General features: G+C 38.5%; 1 protein-coding gene across 1 annotated transcript in view; it reads left to right on the forward strand.

Moving 5' to 3' along the window:
* Lrp11 (LDL receptor related protein 11) overlaps window positions 1–17,435 on the forward strand; it is a 39,527-nt gene that overhangs the window by 5,165 nt on the left and 16,927 nt on the right. The window contains exons 2-5 of the mRNA XM_027939590.2: window positions 1,395–1,552; window positions 8,712–8,853; window positions 13,151–13,276; window positions 14,708–14,920. Coding sequence (XP_027795391.2) covers window positions 1,395–1,552; window positions 8,712–8,853; window positions 13,151–13,276; window positions 14,708–14,920 — 639 coding nt within the window. The remainder of the gene's footprint in view (window positions 1–1,394; window positions 1,553–8,711; window positions 8,854–13,150; window positions 13,277–14,707; window positions 14,921–17,435) is intronic.

The raw sequence follows: 17,435 nt of genomic DNA on the forward strand, positions 1-17,435 counted from the left end.
TGGGCTTGAGGCTCAGTGGTAGAGCACTTGCCTAGCACCTGCGAGGCCCTGGGTTTGATCTTCATCACCACATAAAATAAAATAAATGTATTGTATCCAGCTACAACTAAAAAAAATTTTTTTAAAAAGAGAATTTCATTATGTTCATATCTTAAATCATATCTTAAAACTGATGTAAGTGAAAGTAAATGACTAAAATGGTTTTCTTTCAGGAGAGGCAAGATTAATTGGTTTTATAATGTGAGATATTTCAAACTTACCTGATCATTCCATATTATATCTTTGATGTAAACTCTTTGGATGGTTTTAAAAATTACTAGAGTTTGTGGCTTTTTATATCATTTAGGCATATTGTAGTTCATTTACTTGAAAATAGTTTTTTGTTTTTGTTTGTTTTTTTGGTACTGGGGATTGAACCCAGGGCCACTGAGCCACATCCCCAGCCCTTTTTTTATATATATATTTTATTCAGAAACAGGGTCTCACTAGATTGCTTAGTACCTTGCTAAATTGCTGAGGCTGGCTTTGAACTTGCAATCCTCCTGCCTTGACCTCCTGAGCCACTGGGATTACAGGCATGAGCCACTATTCTGGGGAAAATAGCATTTTAAAGCAAATTTTAATGCAAATAGCTGCTAACTGTAATGTCTAACTGCTGGATTATAAAATGTTTTTCAGAATTATACAGTGGAAACCTTTTGTGAAAACTATGAAACTTTTGTAACCAAAGGGAAGTCAACACTTCTAGAAAAGACCTATTGTATCACATCTGTCCTCGTGGCGAGATGCAGATTAAAGACATCAGTTGTTCAGTCTTTGCTCAGAGATAGAAAAGGGAGAAGAACAGGTTTTTCCTTAGGTAGGGAAGTGTGTTTACTTTAATATATTTAAATTTAATATATTTCCCATCCATTGAATACTTTATAATACTTGTACATTAAAAACTGGAAGACAAGAAAAAATAAAATCTGTACTAGAAGTAAATTTGGTTTCATTGAGGTTAGTTTCAGGAATTTTTTTTTAAATCAATTCATTTAGTAGACCTTTGAACTTAAATCATTTATAAATAAGTGAAAAATTCAGAGAATATAACGACTTCTCCAGATTTACAGGTTGGTGGACCCTGGCACATTTTCTTCCCTCTCTACTTTGTCCACAGCTACTGCTAGTAGCCAGCATGCCATACCTTACCTTCTGCATACATCATAGCCAAATTTCTATATTCATAATTTTTTCTTTATTATGTAAAGAGAACACAATGAAAATCAATAGGAAAATAAATTCAAGTTATTCATTCTCTCAGCAGTTCTTTGCTGGACCAAATCTAGTCAATACCAAACCACTCTTCATAAATTAGAAAAAACAGACTTATGATTGTTTATTTTCTTTCATAGACAAGGATGAACCTCCACTTAGCAAGGCTGGGCAGGATGTGATTTTGCATCTGCCCACAGATGGGGTGATTCTGGATGGCCGTGAAAGCACAGATGACCATGCCATCATCCAGTATGAGTGGACACTGCTGCAGGGTGACCCATCAGTGGACATGAAGGTAACTCGTGTCATCCTTGGTAATGAAAACTGAGGTTTCTGGAAAAATGGTCTTCTGTAGTGTCCTTCTGCTCATGTTCCCCCAATGCCTGTGAGTTAGAAGAAGAGCTATAAAATGGAGAAAATGTAGGATTGATTGTAGAAAACATGGTTGCTTTTATACATTTACTTTCCTTGATTTTTTTCAGTGATTTTTGAGCATTTATTTTGAAGCCTGCCTCATTCCTCTGCTTTTTCTTGACAAGAGTACTTCAAAGAAGAAAACATGTTTTGTTTCAATGAATCAGATTACTTTTTAAAGGTTTTTCTTTTTTCTTGCTTCAAGACTCAAGTAGAAAGTTTGAAAAACATCAAGGAATATTAAGAGAAAAATAGCAATAGAATGAACTAATTCTTTACAAGATCCAGAGAGAGAACATTGTATCTGGTGGTTTCACTGTTTGCAACCATTGTGAGGAGAGCAAGCATGGTGTCAGACTTTCCTGCTCAGGTGCCCCGTGCTGTTCTCCATCAGGCTCGTCTGGGCACAGCTGGATTTGCTGCACTGACAGAGCTATCTGTCCAGGGGCTGCCTACACGCACTGGGTCTTGAGTCATGAGACAAGTCAGGACCCTTTCTAGATAGGAGCATGTCCTGGTTGAGGCACATAAACTTCATCCAGACCACTCCCTTGAGAGGAGCTGGAGGAAGAAGGTGAACAAAACACCAATTTGTGCTCTAGTGAAACAAAAACAAAAATGATAATAAGCCAGTCACATAACACTGGCATACACTGATTTTACTCATAGGCTTTGAATTGGACTGGATCTCTGCACAGCATCTTACTGTGCCTGTCCCTCAAACAAGAACCCTTCTTACAGCATCCCTTCCAAGGGTCATCCACTATCTGCCTGACTCTTTCGGTAATGGAAGCTCACTGTTACACGTCATGTCTTATGACATTGCTAGTCAGCTTTAATTATTAGGCAGACAGGATGTCCCTCTCATTATCAGTATTGTTGGTGCGGGACCTTCCTTATGGAAAAACACTGAATATATTTTTTTGTTCTGTGTAAAATCCCTTCAGCCCATTTTCACACTATCCAGCATCCAGCCTAGTCTGGATTTTCTTAGACTAGTCCACACCTTTCTTAAAGTCTGGTACCCCCAATTGAATTCGATATTCATGCTGTGGTTCTTCCTGATACCCTGTTACTTCCTGTTGTCTAGACATTGTCCCTACTGCTATTAGTGAAGTTTAATTTCCATTAACTATTTTAATAGCTACATCACACAACAGATTCTTGCTGAAACTTTTCCCATTATCTTTCCACATGACTGCTGTCATATCGTCTCCCCTTTTCTGTGTTTCTATAATTGATTTATTGAACCTGAGCATACAACCTTCTGTTTATCCTTCTTACATTTCAACTTCAGAGTTTTTTTCTACAACAGAAATAATTTTGAGTGTCCCATCATATTTATTGTTTTTTATGCTTGTGTCAACTGCAAGATTAATTTATCTTTTTATCAGTTTTTTAATTTGTTCTAATTAGTTACACATGACAGTAGAATGCACTTTGACACATCATACATAAATGGAGTATAACTTCTCATTCTTCTGGTTGTACATGATGTAGAATCACACTGGTTGTGTAGTCATATGTGCACACAGGGTAATAACGTCCAATTCATTCTACTATCCTTCCTACCTGCATACCCCTTCCCCTCCCTTCACTCCCCTCTGCCTAATCCAAAGTAACTCTATTCTTTCCTAGTGCCCCCTTTATTAAGATTAATTTATCTTAATTGAAATTTTGAGAATTCAAGTTAATCAGGAAAGATATATGGACAAGTCATCAATCATACCACTAGAAAATTTCCTCAGGATGAACACTGACTATGACTTGGCACTCTAGGGATATATCTGTTCAAGAAGCTGCTAATTATGCCTCCATCATCATCTAGCTTTTCATACTTGCTATTGAAAACTATTCTGTGAGAGATAAATTGCACCTATGAGTAATAAATAAAAATAATGCTAATGATTTGGTATTTAGTTTATTGAAGATATTTCTAAAGGAGTAATAAAATTAGATATTATGCATAACCATTTAAGACTGATTATTGTGTTATCAAGAGGAAACTGGACCAATTCCCCAGCCAGGTATATAACAACAGTGGCAGGCAGTTCTAACATTACCGAATCATCATCTAAGTGACAAAACCAACATTATGGGAGTCTTCTGATATCAAATTGTGTCTCTCTTACAATGGTGTACATTCATGAATGACCCCCAAAGTAAATACAGGTTGTCCTACTTTGACATCATCCTAACTGTAGCTACCAGGAGCCTGACTCAGTGCTAGGCAATTTAGACCTATCTGAATTCTCAGAACAACTTCCCATGTAGACTCATCCACACTGTGTGGATTAAGATTGTCAAGAAAATTATAAAAGACCTTGAAACGGCCAAAAGATTACTGAGCACCTTTCAATGGAACACTGGGAGTTGGTTCGAGGATCCTTCCATGGTTAGCATTTGAACGTTGTCATGCAAATGATTCTTGTTTGTAAAAATGAAAATACATTTTTTCATATATAGATGCAATTGATTTTTCACTCTGGAGACAAGAGGATTTCCACATGACATTTTAGTACTTGTAGTTACTAATCCATCTAGTAATAAATTTCAGTACCTATTAATAAACTCATTTCTATTTTGTATCTATTAGCAACTTTGTATCTGCATTCATGACTATTATATATGTCTATTCTCTAGATTATCATCTTAATCAGTTTAACATATTATTAGTTTCTTTTTTAATTCATGAGTTAAATAAAATTTTGGACACATGTTCATATTACATTTGTGTAGGAGTCATGGTTTACCATTTTGAGAATTTTTCCTTAACAGTAAATAACCATCCTTAAGGGCTACCACTCTGATTCCTTTAGCTTACGCAGCCTGGTTTCACACTCCAAATTTTCTAACAGGAAAATTGGGACTCAGATAAAATCACCCTTTTTCTGAGAATGATACCCAGCTTGATAGGAATGTTAATGTACTCCTCTTCAAGCTGTAGAATGGGGCTAATGTGGGAGGTTTTGGGGAATGGGGGAAGGTGATTAGAGCATAATGACACTGGGTACCCTTGTTCTTAAGTCCCCTTACTCTCCCACCACCCCGGAGCACTCCTTCACCAGGCTTCCCTCCAGGGCCTTTCCTAACCCTATGTGTGTGTGTGCGTGGTGTATTTAGTTGTTAATAGACCTTTCTTTTCTTTTTTTTTAAATTTTCTAACTTATTCTTTTGTTTTTAATATTTGCTTTTTAGTTGTAGTTGAACACAATACCTTTATTTTTATTTATTTTTACGTGGTGCTGAGGATCAAACCCAGGGCCTTGCACATGCTAAGCAAGTGCTCTACCGCTAAGCCACAACCCCAACCCAATGGACCTTTATTTTCTTTAATTTATATGTGGTGCTGAGAATCGAATCCAGTTTCTCACACATGCTAGGCAAGTGCTCTACCACTGAGCCACAACCCCACCCCTTTCCTAACCCCTTCTTGACCACTCCCTGGTTCTCCTCCCATTTTGCCTCGGTGTGTACAGGCTCTACACTCCCTCTCCATCGCAGGGTAGTAGTCAGGCCTCCCTTTATCCTGAGACTTTTAGACCATGTTTAAGGACCTGTCTTTTCACATCCAAATAATTCAGTTGGGTGTTTAAAAAACAGTGACAAAAGCCAATAAGGGTGCTGGGGATATAGCTCAGTTAGTAGAATGCTTGCCTTGTATGCACAGGCCCTGGGTTCAATCCCCAGCACCACAAACAAAACAAAACAAAAACCAATGAGGTTCTTACCTTAAAGGAATTATACTACCAACTTCATTATGATAAAATTAGTAGCTAACCTTTTCTTAGCATCTAGTATGTGTCCAGTACTATAAAAAAATAATTTGCCTGAATTAAGCATATAGGAACACTCATATTCCTGACATTTTTACTTCATTTATGGTCAGAACAAAGAGCTGTCCAATAGACTAAAAAGTTACTTATTTTCTTCCCTTAAACATGATATTCTATGTCCACTTAATGAATATTGACCTATAATACATTATTAAATGCAAAAGACACATTAGATGACACTTGGTTTATTTATTATTAAACATCACATTTAAATCCGAAGTCAGAATGTAAAATATGACCTTTAGGAACACGACATCAGAGTATTTTCATTTAGGGACATGAACAATGTTGTTGAGGAAGATTCGGGATCAGAAATCAGTGAATTAATTAATATTAATCAAATGTTAATAATCAAGTAATCAAATCCACTTGGGATGCTCACAAAAAAACACCATAACTGGGTGGTTTATAAACAGAAATTTTATTTCTCACAGTCTTGGGTACTAGCAAGTCCAAAATCAAGATGCTATCAGATTCAATGTCTGGTGAGGATTGCTTTCTAGTTCACAGCATCTTTTTGCCATGTCCTCATATGGCAGAAGGGGCAAAAGAACTTTCTGGTATGAGGAGCCGAATGCCATTTATGAGAGTACCACCCTTAGGATCTAAACATTTCCTAAAGGTCCCACTTCCAAACACCATCACATTGAGGATTAGGTTTCAACATATGAATTTTGGAGGACACAGACATTCAGTTGATTGCAATTATAGAATGCCAGGTGTAATGGAAGCTTACTAATGGATGAATTCTGTTTACCTTAACAACTTTATCATTAAATCAAAACCAATTGCCTACTAGCTTACATGCTGGACATAATTTTTTAAAACAGGTCATAATTATTTTGTATTCTCCCAAACATGAATTTCTAGCCACTGAAATCTTAATTAAGGAGATCAAGTTGTATCAGAAAGGCTCTGCTACTGCCAAATAGAGAATTTCACTTTTTTTTTTTGGCGGGGGTGAAGGGGTAGGTACTAGGGATTGAACCTGAATCACTTAACACTGAAATACATTCCCAGCTCTTCTGTATATTTTATTTAGAGACAGGATCTCACTAAGTTACTTAGGGCCTCACTAAGTTACTGAGGCTGGCTTTGAACTCATGATCCTCCTGCCTTAGCCTCCTCGGTGGCTGGGATTACAGGCATGCACCACCATACTCAAGCAGGTCTCACCTCTTGTTTTATTAAAGGTAAAGCATATCTCTCTTCGAGTTCCAAATTGGATATGTTGTGTGTACATGAGTATATGTTTATGTTTTTATCCTGAAATTTGGAGCATGTTTTTGAAATAGTTTGAATCTTCTTTCTAGTGTCACATTAATATGAGGAAATGTTTAGAAGAGTACTTGCTGCCTTGAGGGGAAAGTGTCCATCTAAATATCTGATTTCGAGGCAAGATAGCTTTTGTTATCTAAATGAATAGAAGAGCCAGGGAAGGGATATGTAATCTTAATAGATCTAAATTTTTTAGTGCACCCAGGACATTGAAGGTGATTGTTATGGTCTGAGTCTGAGTGTTTCCTGCACTGGGACGATGTGCCTGGGGGTATGCCAAGCCTAAATGGAGGGGTTGGTCCCTTGCACAGGGATATTCTGTCCTTCCAGTCCAGTGTGGGAAAAGAGGCTTCCAAGCACACCCCAGGCCTAGTCTCACGTTGGTACTCTGAGCTTTGATGCCCAACCAACTCCTGGCTTCATGGCATTCATTGTCTGTGCTTTGAACCATTTCACCAGTGTTTCATCCAGAGCAGTGGGCAGCCTGGGAGTGCTTGTTAAGTGTAGAATCTCAGATCTCATTCTCCAGACCCCATGACTCAGACTCTCCATGCCACAGAAGTCCATGCCTTAACAATAGCTCTGGGTAATTATTAAGCAACACTAGGTACAAAGGTCACTGTATCTCATTATATTGCCTCTAAATGATTATAAAGCATTCTGCTAGTTGGTATATATAGTACGGACAGACCCTCTAAACCAAAGTTATATTCAGTAATTCATTTTGTAGGGTTCCATACATAAAAATAATGTAATTTCAAGACTGTTAGTGCAACGGTATAGTAAACTGCATAAAGGTCAGTGTTCATTTCCACAGAATAATACCCAGATTAGTTCATTGGATCAGAAACGGATTTGGATGTTAAACAGTCTTCCTCTGAATGTCAGGAATGACAGAATCACAGCACAGACCTGGGCCTATTGCTTTTGCAGTGGTAAGGAAGCTGCCTGCAATGGTGAGAAGAGCAGGAAATGAAACTCTGGGGTAAGGGCATGAGCAGAAGTGAAGCTCAAGAAGGTGCTGCAGGCCTGGTTGGGAGAATTCAGGATAAAAACATGGATCAAAGAAGCAAGGGGTTCAAAAAGACAGGAGTGACCAACTTTTTTAGATAGAGTAATAGTCCCAGCTATTGGGGAGGCTGGGTGGAAGGATCACTTAAGCTCATGAGTCTGAGACCAGCCTGGGCCACAAAAAAGGATCTTGTCTAAAAGAGAGAGGGGGCGGGGGAGGAAGGAAAGAAGGAAATTTTAAACATAAATAACTATTGTTGATCTCGAGAACTAGATGATGGTTTCAGGGGAGTCTAGGGAGAGTGGCCACTTGGGTGGGTGAAGATGAAATGGAACATGAGCCTAGGGAAGCAGCAGGTGCAGTGCAGAAGCCTGTCGGGAATCCATAGTAATAGTAGAGCCATTTGAAAGAGAAATTAATTGGTGGGTCATTGTTCTGAAGGTCACAGAAGGAAAGTCAAGGACTAAAAAAGAAGAATTGAGCCCCAGCACAGGAGGGACAGTTCATCCTGTACAGGTGTCAGGCAGGAGGTGGCAGTGGGTACAGGGACATGCCCAGGATGAGGTGGGTAGTGCAGCCAGTCATGGTTCTGATTTTCTCCCTGAAGTAGATGACATAACCTGCTGAGAGGGAAGGGATTCGATACTGAATACGGAGCTTGGTGGTTTGGAACAGCCGCTATTAAGGACAAACAATGGAGTGGTCAATCAAGGCTGTTGTCAGTTGGGATAACATTGGTGGCTACAAGATGGGGCCAAATAGCTTGGGACTTAGTATTCAGCAGCTGTGGACCTGGAGTAGAGGGGCAGGTCAGGGAACTGCTTCTAGGACGACACTGACATCTAGCTCATGAGGATGATGGACTTCATGCTCAGACCTCCTCACTAAAATGAAGCATCCCATTTGTGCACCAGGTGCCTCAACCAGGAACCCTGAAGCTGACCCACCTACAGGAAGGAACATACACCTTCCAGCTGACCGTGACTGACACCGCTGGTCAGAGAAGCTCCGACAATGTGTCCGTGACAGTGCTTCCCAGGACCTACTCCACAAGAGGTAAGAATATTTTCCCTTGGTTTACCACAGCCAACTGGAAGGGTGGGGTCACATTGGCATTTTATATTCTGCCTGTGCGTTCCATGGGCTCTTCTGTTTTATTTTTGGTGGTTATTGAATGACAGAGTTTTTACTAAGAATATAATAAAAAACACAGGCTCCATTATATTTTGGGATAACTGTTTGGGATGGAGGAAATACTCCCAGGGGATGAGAATAGAAGGTATGAGCTCCTGGAACTCATAGATATTTCAGCTTTCCTCACTGGCCTTCATAAAAGACAATTCCTGGCTTTTCCAGGAGAAGGATTTGTTCAAAGATAGGAAGGTCTTTTGGATATGTATGTTCAAAGCTATATGTATGTATGCCGTTATGAATACAGTTAAAACAACTCATAAAAACAGAGACTAGAATGGTGGTTACTAGAGTCTGGGGTGATGTAGGCTGCATTGGTTAAAGTTTCATTTAGACAGAAATAATAAGTTTTAGTGATCTATTGTATAGCATGGTAGCTACAGTTAACAATAATGTATATTTCAAAATTGCTAAAAGAGTAGATTTTAAATGTTTTCACCACAAAAAAATGAGTAATTGAAGTGATAGATATGTTAATTAGTTGATTTTATCACTCCACACTTACATCAAATTACATCATATCACCAGAAATAAATAAAACATCATCTCATGGGGCTGGGGATGTGGCTCAAGTGGTAGCGCGCTCACCTGGCATGCGTGCGGCCCGGGTTCGATCCTCAGCACCACATACAAACAAAGATGTTGTGTCCGCCAAAAGCTAAAAAATAAATATTAAAAATTTAAGAAAAAATAAAAAATAAAACATCATCTCATAAATATGTAATATTATTTGTCAATCAAAAATAAAATATGGGGGTGGGGAGGGCATGATACCACATGATAGAAGAAAGACTTAGCACTTGGGAACAATCAATTGCTAATAGAATATTCATTTCAGAAACTTTAAGGAAGGAAAAAGAGAGTCTGGCTAGGGAGTACAGTTAAAACAACTTAATATATGCAAAGTACACAGGTCAGTTGAAAAACATTGCTTAAAAATTTTCATGCACACTTTACACCACAGTATAGATACATTAACAATACAATTTAAAATATATTTGATGGTTCTCATGTTCTGTTGAACAATATAATACTCATTTACTTCATTCATCTATGCTTCTTTTTGAAATATCTGCATTTCTAAGATTAGTTCATCAAGTTAAAATATATATTCTCACACACACACACACACACACACACATATATATATATTACATTACATTACATTACATTACATTACATTACATTACATTACATTACATGGAAATTTTTCAGTGCTGAAGATACAGTGGTATTGCAGAGGGAAGTCCTGCACAACTCACTTCTGGAGAAGTGCTGAGATACTGTACATTTGGGGATCCTCCCATTCACTCAGCAGACATTAGCGTCTACAGGAACTGTACTAAGCACTGGGAACAGAGCACTACATTCAGGTGATGTGGCCACCCTCCTCCTGAAGCATCTAGTCTCACAAAACTTGGCCTTCACTAGCTATAGGTCTAGCAAACTGCAGCAAGTCTCTGATGTGCTTAAATACAGTCTTCAACATTCAGCATCTGGATAGTCATTGAGCCAGCAGTTTGAAGAATAAGGGTACAAGAACTGGAATAAGACTGTGATTTACTTCTATATTGTGGATTTGGTTTTGCATTAAAAGCGTTAAGTGTACGTATTGGAAATGAAGTTTTATAGACAGCTAGAGATATTAGAATCTTAAGGATTTGGCAACCTTGATAATTTGCATAAGCAGCATTAAAATTTTGATTGGCATGTGAGCCTTTTCTGGCCAAGTTTAAGCTTACTGTGAGGAAGGAGGACTAGCTATACACGGACAGGCCAGACACCAGACACTGTCCACACTGGCACCAGGAGGTCACAGGGGATAGTGAGTCCATCCAGTATAGTCCAGATTTGATCAAACTTGATGTATTGGGTCATAAAGGAGAGCCTGCCAGCTATGGAGGACATTGTTACCTTGGAGTTACCTTGGAGGCTAGGCATGCAGAAGACCCCTAGGAGCTCAGCACCAGGATGTTCATAACTCTCCAGTACAGGCCCAAGGCCAGGGGGGCTCACCTGGGTGGGGACTGAGGCTGGTTCTGATTCTGGGAGGAGAGTGCTCTTGGGAAGAAGATGCACATAGTGTGTCATTTGCACAGAAATCAGAAGAGGATTGCTTCTGCACATCCTGGGTGCCTACAAGGGAAGAAGGGCCTGGGCTGACATAGGCAGATGGTTGACACCTCCCCCCTGATTTATTTACTCAGTCCAGCTTTCCAGGTAAATGACCAGTTGTAAATTTCTGGTCCTTCTCCAAGATGATAATAAAATATATTTGAAGTGACAGAGAGTGATATGAATCATTTACAGAAAGGCCACTTTGGTATAGGTCTTGTGTATGTAACTTTATATAGGAAATTTTAAAATATCATTGTAGTGCTACTATTACCTGGAATCACTTACTGGTTATATTGAAAGAACATGCAATGAATTAAAGTTAAGGGAACATCTGGTATAAATAGTGAAAAGCAGAGGCAGTGGTGTTTCTGTTTTCTTTATTATATGTATTAATATTGGGATTAATGTCCCCATTGTTATGGTATCTAAGAATGGCACCTACTAGCATGAAAACAGACAAGCATATACCCCTAATTATATGATAGTAACCAGGTTCAATTTTGAATATATCAGTATTTTTAATACCTTTTTCATGTCTGGGTAAAAAAAAATCTTCTATTCAAATAGCAAGCCAAAAAGCACTTCCAATATGATCTAGATCAGGGGTCTCCAGATTGGACCCCTCGGAGATGTTCAGAACATTTTAAGGGTAGGAAAGATACTGAAACTCTATGCATATTATTTATAAATAAATCTTAGATATGTGTTCAATAATATATTACTGATCATGATATATGATCAAAAAGGTTTGGAGATTGCTAGTCTAGAGACAAATTTTAAATATGGACCTAATTCTAAAACTACCTCAAAGTAAGTAAAACCTTTAGATAGCTAGGATTTTCATATCATGAATTAAAGAAACATGGTAAGTAACTGCATCCTACTTGGTCAAAGATCCCCTTTGCTTTTTGTCCTGATGCTCCCAGGGGCTGGAGGTGACACTCCTTGGCAGGCCCAAGTTTCTGTGATAGCTGCAGGCTCTTGGCTTCCTCTGCCTCCTGCAGAGCTCCTATCACCATTTCTTTTCTTTTCATTTTTTTCCTCCTATTCCAAGATGTCTGCAAGTTGCCTTGCTCCTAGATAAACATTTCCACCTCTTAGTTTAACTGCTTTTCAATAAAATATGTGTCTAAGATTTAACTTGGGGATGTAAACTCTGCTCAGCCACCATCCTTGGTGGAATATCATATAATTTGCCACTCTCCCTGTTCCTGAGAGAATTGTCTATTCCATTATTTCTTTCCTATAAAATTGTGGAATACCTTATGACCTAATTCTAGGTGGATACCTTTCACCTGTATTATTAATGCCAGACAGTCACCTGATTCTTGTGTAGGTAGGTCTAGTAAAGTTGGCTTAATCCAGGGTGAAGAGAAATGCCTCTCATGAAAATATTTGTAGCTCTTGTAGTTGCAATATAGATTAAATTCTCCTAAGAACTCCAAAGCAGAGAAAAATGTCGTAATTGTGAAAATAAATTTATAAAACCAGTAGCTAAAGATTCTGTTGTTCTCTGTAGCACCAAGGACATTATGTTGTCAATAAATGGGATTCAACAGTAGAAATATAATCTCAGTAAGAAGCATTATTTAAGAAACAAGAGTGTAAGACTCAGCATTTAAAAAAAAGTGCAGCTATCAAAACAGCCAAGTGGTGGAACACTGTTGGTGACTGTTGGTCCTACAGAGGAAGAGGATTCAGTGATGGGTGAACGATGAATGCAGAGTGGGACAGCTGAAGGAGGATGGCTGGGTGGCCCAAGGAGCCAGAGCTGCTGCTCCTCAGTTCCCGCCTTCTCGGCCACATTGTCTTGAAGAACAGCCCTCAGGCGGAGAGCCATGGGGACTCCTGGGAATTCACTCAGGGAGTCAAGAGACCCTCTAACCTTTCCAGAACCCGTGGCCTGCGCTCTGTTAGGTTTTCCTCATTGGCCACTCTCTTAACCTGAATGCATTTCCCCTTTCCCTGGCATCTGTTCATCGGGACACGGTGGAAGTCTCAACTTTTCCTGCACCCCTGTGACTTGAGACTTGTTTACAAACAGGGTGCTTGAATGTTTGCTCACGCTACCACTTCTTCTGTGACAATGGCTGCTGCATTGATATCTCCCTGGCGTGTGATGGCAAGCCGCAATGTCCTGATGGGTCTGACGAGGCTTTCTGTCAAAACTGTGAGTCCACCAGGTTGCCTGGCCAGGCAGGGGGCTGAAGGGATGGAGTAGGGCTGTCTGTGTTCTCAGGATAAATGGAATGCAGTGTTCCTCCTCTGCCTGGTGTGCCATGTAACTATGTGAAGAAGCTTTTCCATAAGCGGGGATTCACTGACTCTCTAGCCTGAGTTGAAAATGCCAAGTTTTGGGTATTGCGTATGTTTTTTTAAATTTTCCAAAGATTTTTCCATCCTAAAAATACAGCATAACATATGACTTTAAAAAAAAACTGAAGTGAACTAACATTTTGTGTTGATCATTTTTAAAGAACATTTGTGATGCACTAGAGTATGTCTGAGTCTTACAGTGTCACATGCATGCAAGAAAAAAGAGCTGTAAAAGGTTTGATTCATTAGATCCCAAGTTTTTCGCTGTGAATAGTTCAAAAAAAATTGATACAGATGCATTAAAATAGGTGGGAAATAATAATAATAATAATAAGTACTATTATACTGGTTAATATTCATTAGCATTATATTATAATATGATTATATATATTACATACTGTATTTAAGATTTTTTTTTCCTTTTTTTGGTACTGGGGTTGAACCTAGGAGTGCTTATCCACTAATCCACATCCCCAGCCCTTTTTATTTTTTATTTTGAAGCAGGGTCTCATTAAGCTGTTTAGGGCCCTGCTGAGTTTTTGAGGCTGGCCTCAGTCTTCCAAGCAGCTGGGATTATAGACAGACATACACTACAAAATGTGGCCCTGTATTTAAGTTTTTATAGGTGTCCTACATCTGGAATAATGGAACAAAATGGGTTAAGGAAGTACTGGTTTGAGGAAGAAGAGAGTCACAAAGAATAAAGTTTAAGTTTTGTCTGTGTCCATTTCTTATGTTTTTGATTTTTTTCTTTTTTTATATATGATAGCAGAATGCATTACAATTCTTATTACATATATAGAGCATAATTTTTCATATCTCTGGTTGTACACATATTGATTTTTTAATAATATTTGGAAAGCTAAATTACTGGAAGAAGAGAAAGCCAATTACCCATTGAAAGCTAAAAATAAGTTTTTGTGGGGTTTTTTACATGTTAGATGCGTGGATTATTAGTCCCAAATATCCATGATTTTAAATCACCTGAAAAGGTAGTGGTTTTTAAAGTTCAGAAAAGAAGCTGGGCTTGGTGGTGCATACCTGTAATCTAAGCAGCTCAAGAGGCTGAGGCAGGAAGATCAAAAGTTCAAAGCCGGTCTCAGAACCTTACTGAGGCCCTGAGCAACTCAACAAGACCCAGTCTGTAAATAAAATATATTTTTTTAAGTTGGCGTGGGGGCTGCTAGCATGTGACTTAGTGGTTAAGCAACCCTGGGTTCAATCCCTGGTACTAAAAACAAAAGTTCAGAAATCCAGAAACTAACTAATTTCTTGTATACTTCAGTGGGCCTTGACCACAAGATGGTGAGCCACACGCCAGCTAGTCCTGCCCAGCCAGACACAACGGGCCTGAGTGAACATGCAAGGGAGCACTCATTGTTGGAAAAGTCCCAGAAAGTCACTGCCCCCAACCTGCTGGTCACCTCATCAGTCTCAGAGAAGAGAATTCACTCCACCTCCTGGGGACCAGAGAGCCAAATCATTCCTGTGATGCCAGGTAAGGACACCTGGTGAGTTCTCTGTGAAAAGTCTTGTTTTATATATATATATTTATTTATTTATAGATGAACACAATGTCTTTATTTTATTTTATTTTTTTATGTGGTGCTGAGGATCAAACCCAGTGCCTCACATGTGTGAGGCAGGTGCTCTACCACTAAGCCCCAAAAGTCTTGTTTTTTACAGTTAAATGTGGTTCAAAATTAAGTTATGTTTAAAGAATATTAAGGAAGTATCTCAAAAGAAAGAAAAGAATTAAAATGAAGAATTTGGCCAAAAAAAAGAAACAAACAAAAAAGACTTGACATTTATACTGATTTGTAGTAAGGAACACCTACTAAATATAGTTGTCCCTTCATACCCATGTTCCAGGACCCCTGAAGTATCAAAATCCATTGATGCTCAAGTGTCTTATATAAAATGACATTCTATTTGAATATAACCTTCAAAAATCCTCTTGCATACTTTAAATTATTTTCTAGATTACTTATAATATCTCTATACTATAAGTGTAAATAGTTGTTACACTAGACTGTTTGCAGACTAATGACAAGAGGAAAGGTCTGCACATGTTCAATACAGATACAATGTTTTATGCATTCTGGGGATTAAACCCAGGGCCTCCTGCATCTTATTAAACACTTGCTTTACCACCGAGTTGAATCTCCAGCTCCAGATGCAATTTTTGTTTTGTTTTTTAGTATTTTTAATCCAAGGATCCAAGGTTGGTTGAATCTGTGGATACAGAACCCTCAGACATATAAGGTTGACTATACATCCATATACATACATACATTTTTTTTAACTTTATTTTATTTATTTATTTTTATGTGGTGCTGAGGATCAAATACAGGGCCCCACATGTGCTAGGCAAGTGCTCTACTGCCGAGCCACAATCTCAGCCCCTCTCTGTGTCCTTTTTGATAATGGATTTGGTCTTAACTATAAAGATGGAAAAAGTGTTGTGTTATATAAATGCAGAGATTACATGTCCAGTCACTCTTTATAACATTTTGGAACTTTTTTCTAATTATTAATGCAACACAGGAAAATTGGAAAATATAGAAAAATATAAAGAGGAAAATTAAAATCATCTAGCAAAACTTACTATTAATTTTTGTTGTATTTTCTTCAGGTTACTTTTATTTATATACGTAAAAACTTGTATTTATGTATGGATTCACACTCTTATTCATTTTTAACAAAGTTGAGATAATATTTTATAGAACTTGTATTTTTCTCACTTATGAGCATTGTCACAATATTAAATAGTCATCAAAAACAAGATTTTTGAAAGGCCATAGGTGAATGAAGTGAGAAGAAAAGAACAGATTTTTGAAACTGAAAGAAGGAGCCTTCCCAGATTGGTTTCTGACTAGATAGCAGTTTTCTCCACCCTCCCCCTCTGCTATCCCTAAGACATCAAAACTTGTGTCCCTAGCCTCCAATCGCATGTGAGTTAAAGACCCAGCATATTAGAAACAAGTTGTGACATATGCCTGGTTTTAAAAGGATCATCAGCTAATATAATAAATATGGACAAGTTATCTGCTGTCTCCTTCCCCTGGGGCATGTGGTAAGGCAAAGTAAGACATGGCTCATAGAAAGCATGTCAACAAGACCCTAAGATTCATACTAATAATGTAGTGAAGGAAGTGAGGAAATGGAATTTTCATTTATCAGTCATTGAAAATGGTGAAAATTATAATAATAAAGTTTCTAAAGGTGAAGGGAAACGAGTCTCATACACTTCCAGTGGGAATTACAGTCTTCTGTGGGGGACCCACTTACTCCACTCTTGGAGACTTATCCCAAGCATGTTACCAGGGAAGAGCTGAAAGCACATACAAATGTTTGGTTACACTAGTGAATGCACACTCAGGACATTCTGATCTCTGGCAGGGAAGAACACAGAGCTCCACTATGGCCCCTCTTTGCTTAGTACCTGATGGTACAATGGGGGGATTGTTGTTAGATGTGGTTGCAGCTGTGAAGCCTGTTCTCTGTGTGGTCCAAGTCATTCATTAACTAGGCTGTCCTCTTATGTCTGATCAAGCAAGAGGAAAGAAATCTGGTTTCCAGTCCTGCAAAATGATGAAAGAATAGTGTCGTATCTACATTCACATGGGATCTGGTTTTGGGCAACTTGAGAACGTCTAGCCCTGCAGGTCAGCCGATTCCTTAAAGAGCTGGATTGAAGCTTGGACTAGGAGAATGCACGCTTCTGTATGGAGGTGTGGAGATCTTCGTGCATTTTCATGGGTTCCATTGCCAAATATGCCAAAGCTTTATTGTTTAGCATATTTCTGGAGGTAACTAAAATGAGTGACTTCAATCTTTGTGTTATTATGGAAAGTATTTTATTTTTTGGTCAAGGTAAGAGGATAGAACATATTGCATTTGATAGTGTGTGGACTTCAATTTTAACCTTAAAAAATCTAGACACAGGATGCATGGGCCACTGTCCATACTCTCACCCCAGATGCTCTAAGTGTTGGGGTGGGCTTGGCCCC

Source organism: Marmota flaviventris, chromosome 6 (assembly GCF_047511675.1).
Source record: "Marmota flaviventris isolate mMarFla1 chromosome 6, mMarFla1.hap1, whole genome shotgun sequence".
NCBI lineage: Eukaryota > Metazoa > Chordata > Mammalia > Rodentia > Sciuridae > Marmota > Marmota flaviventris.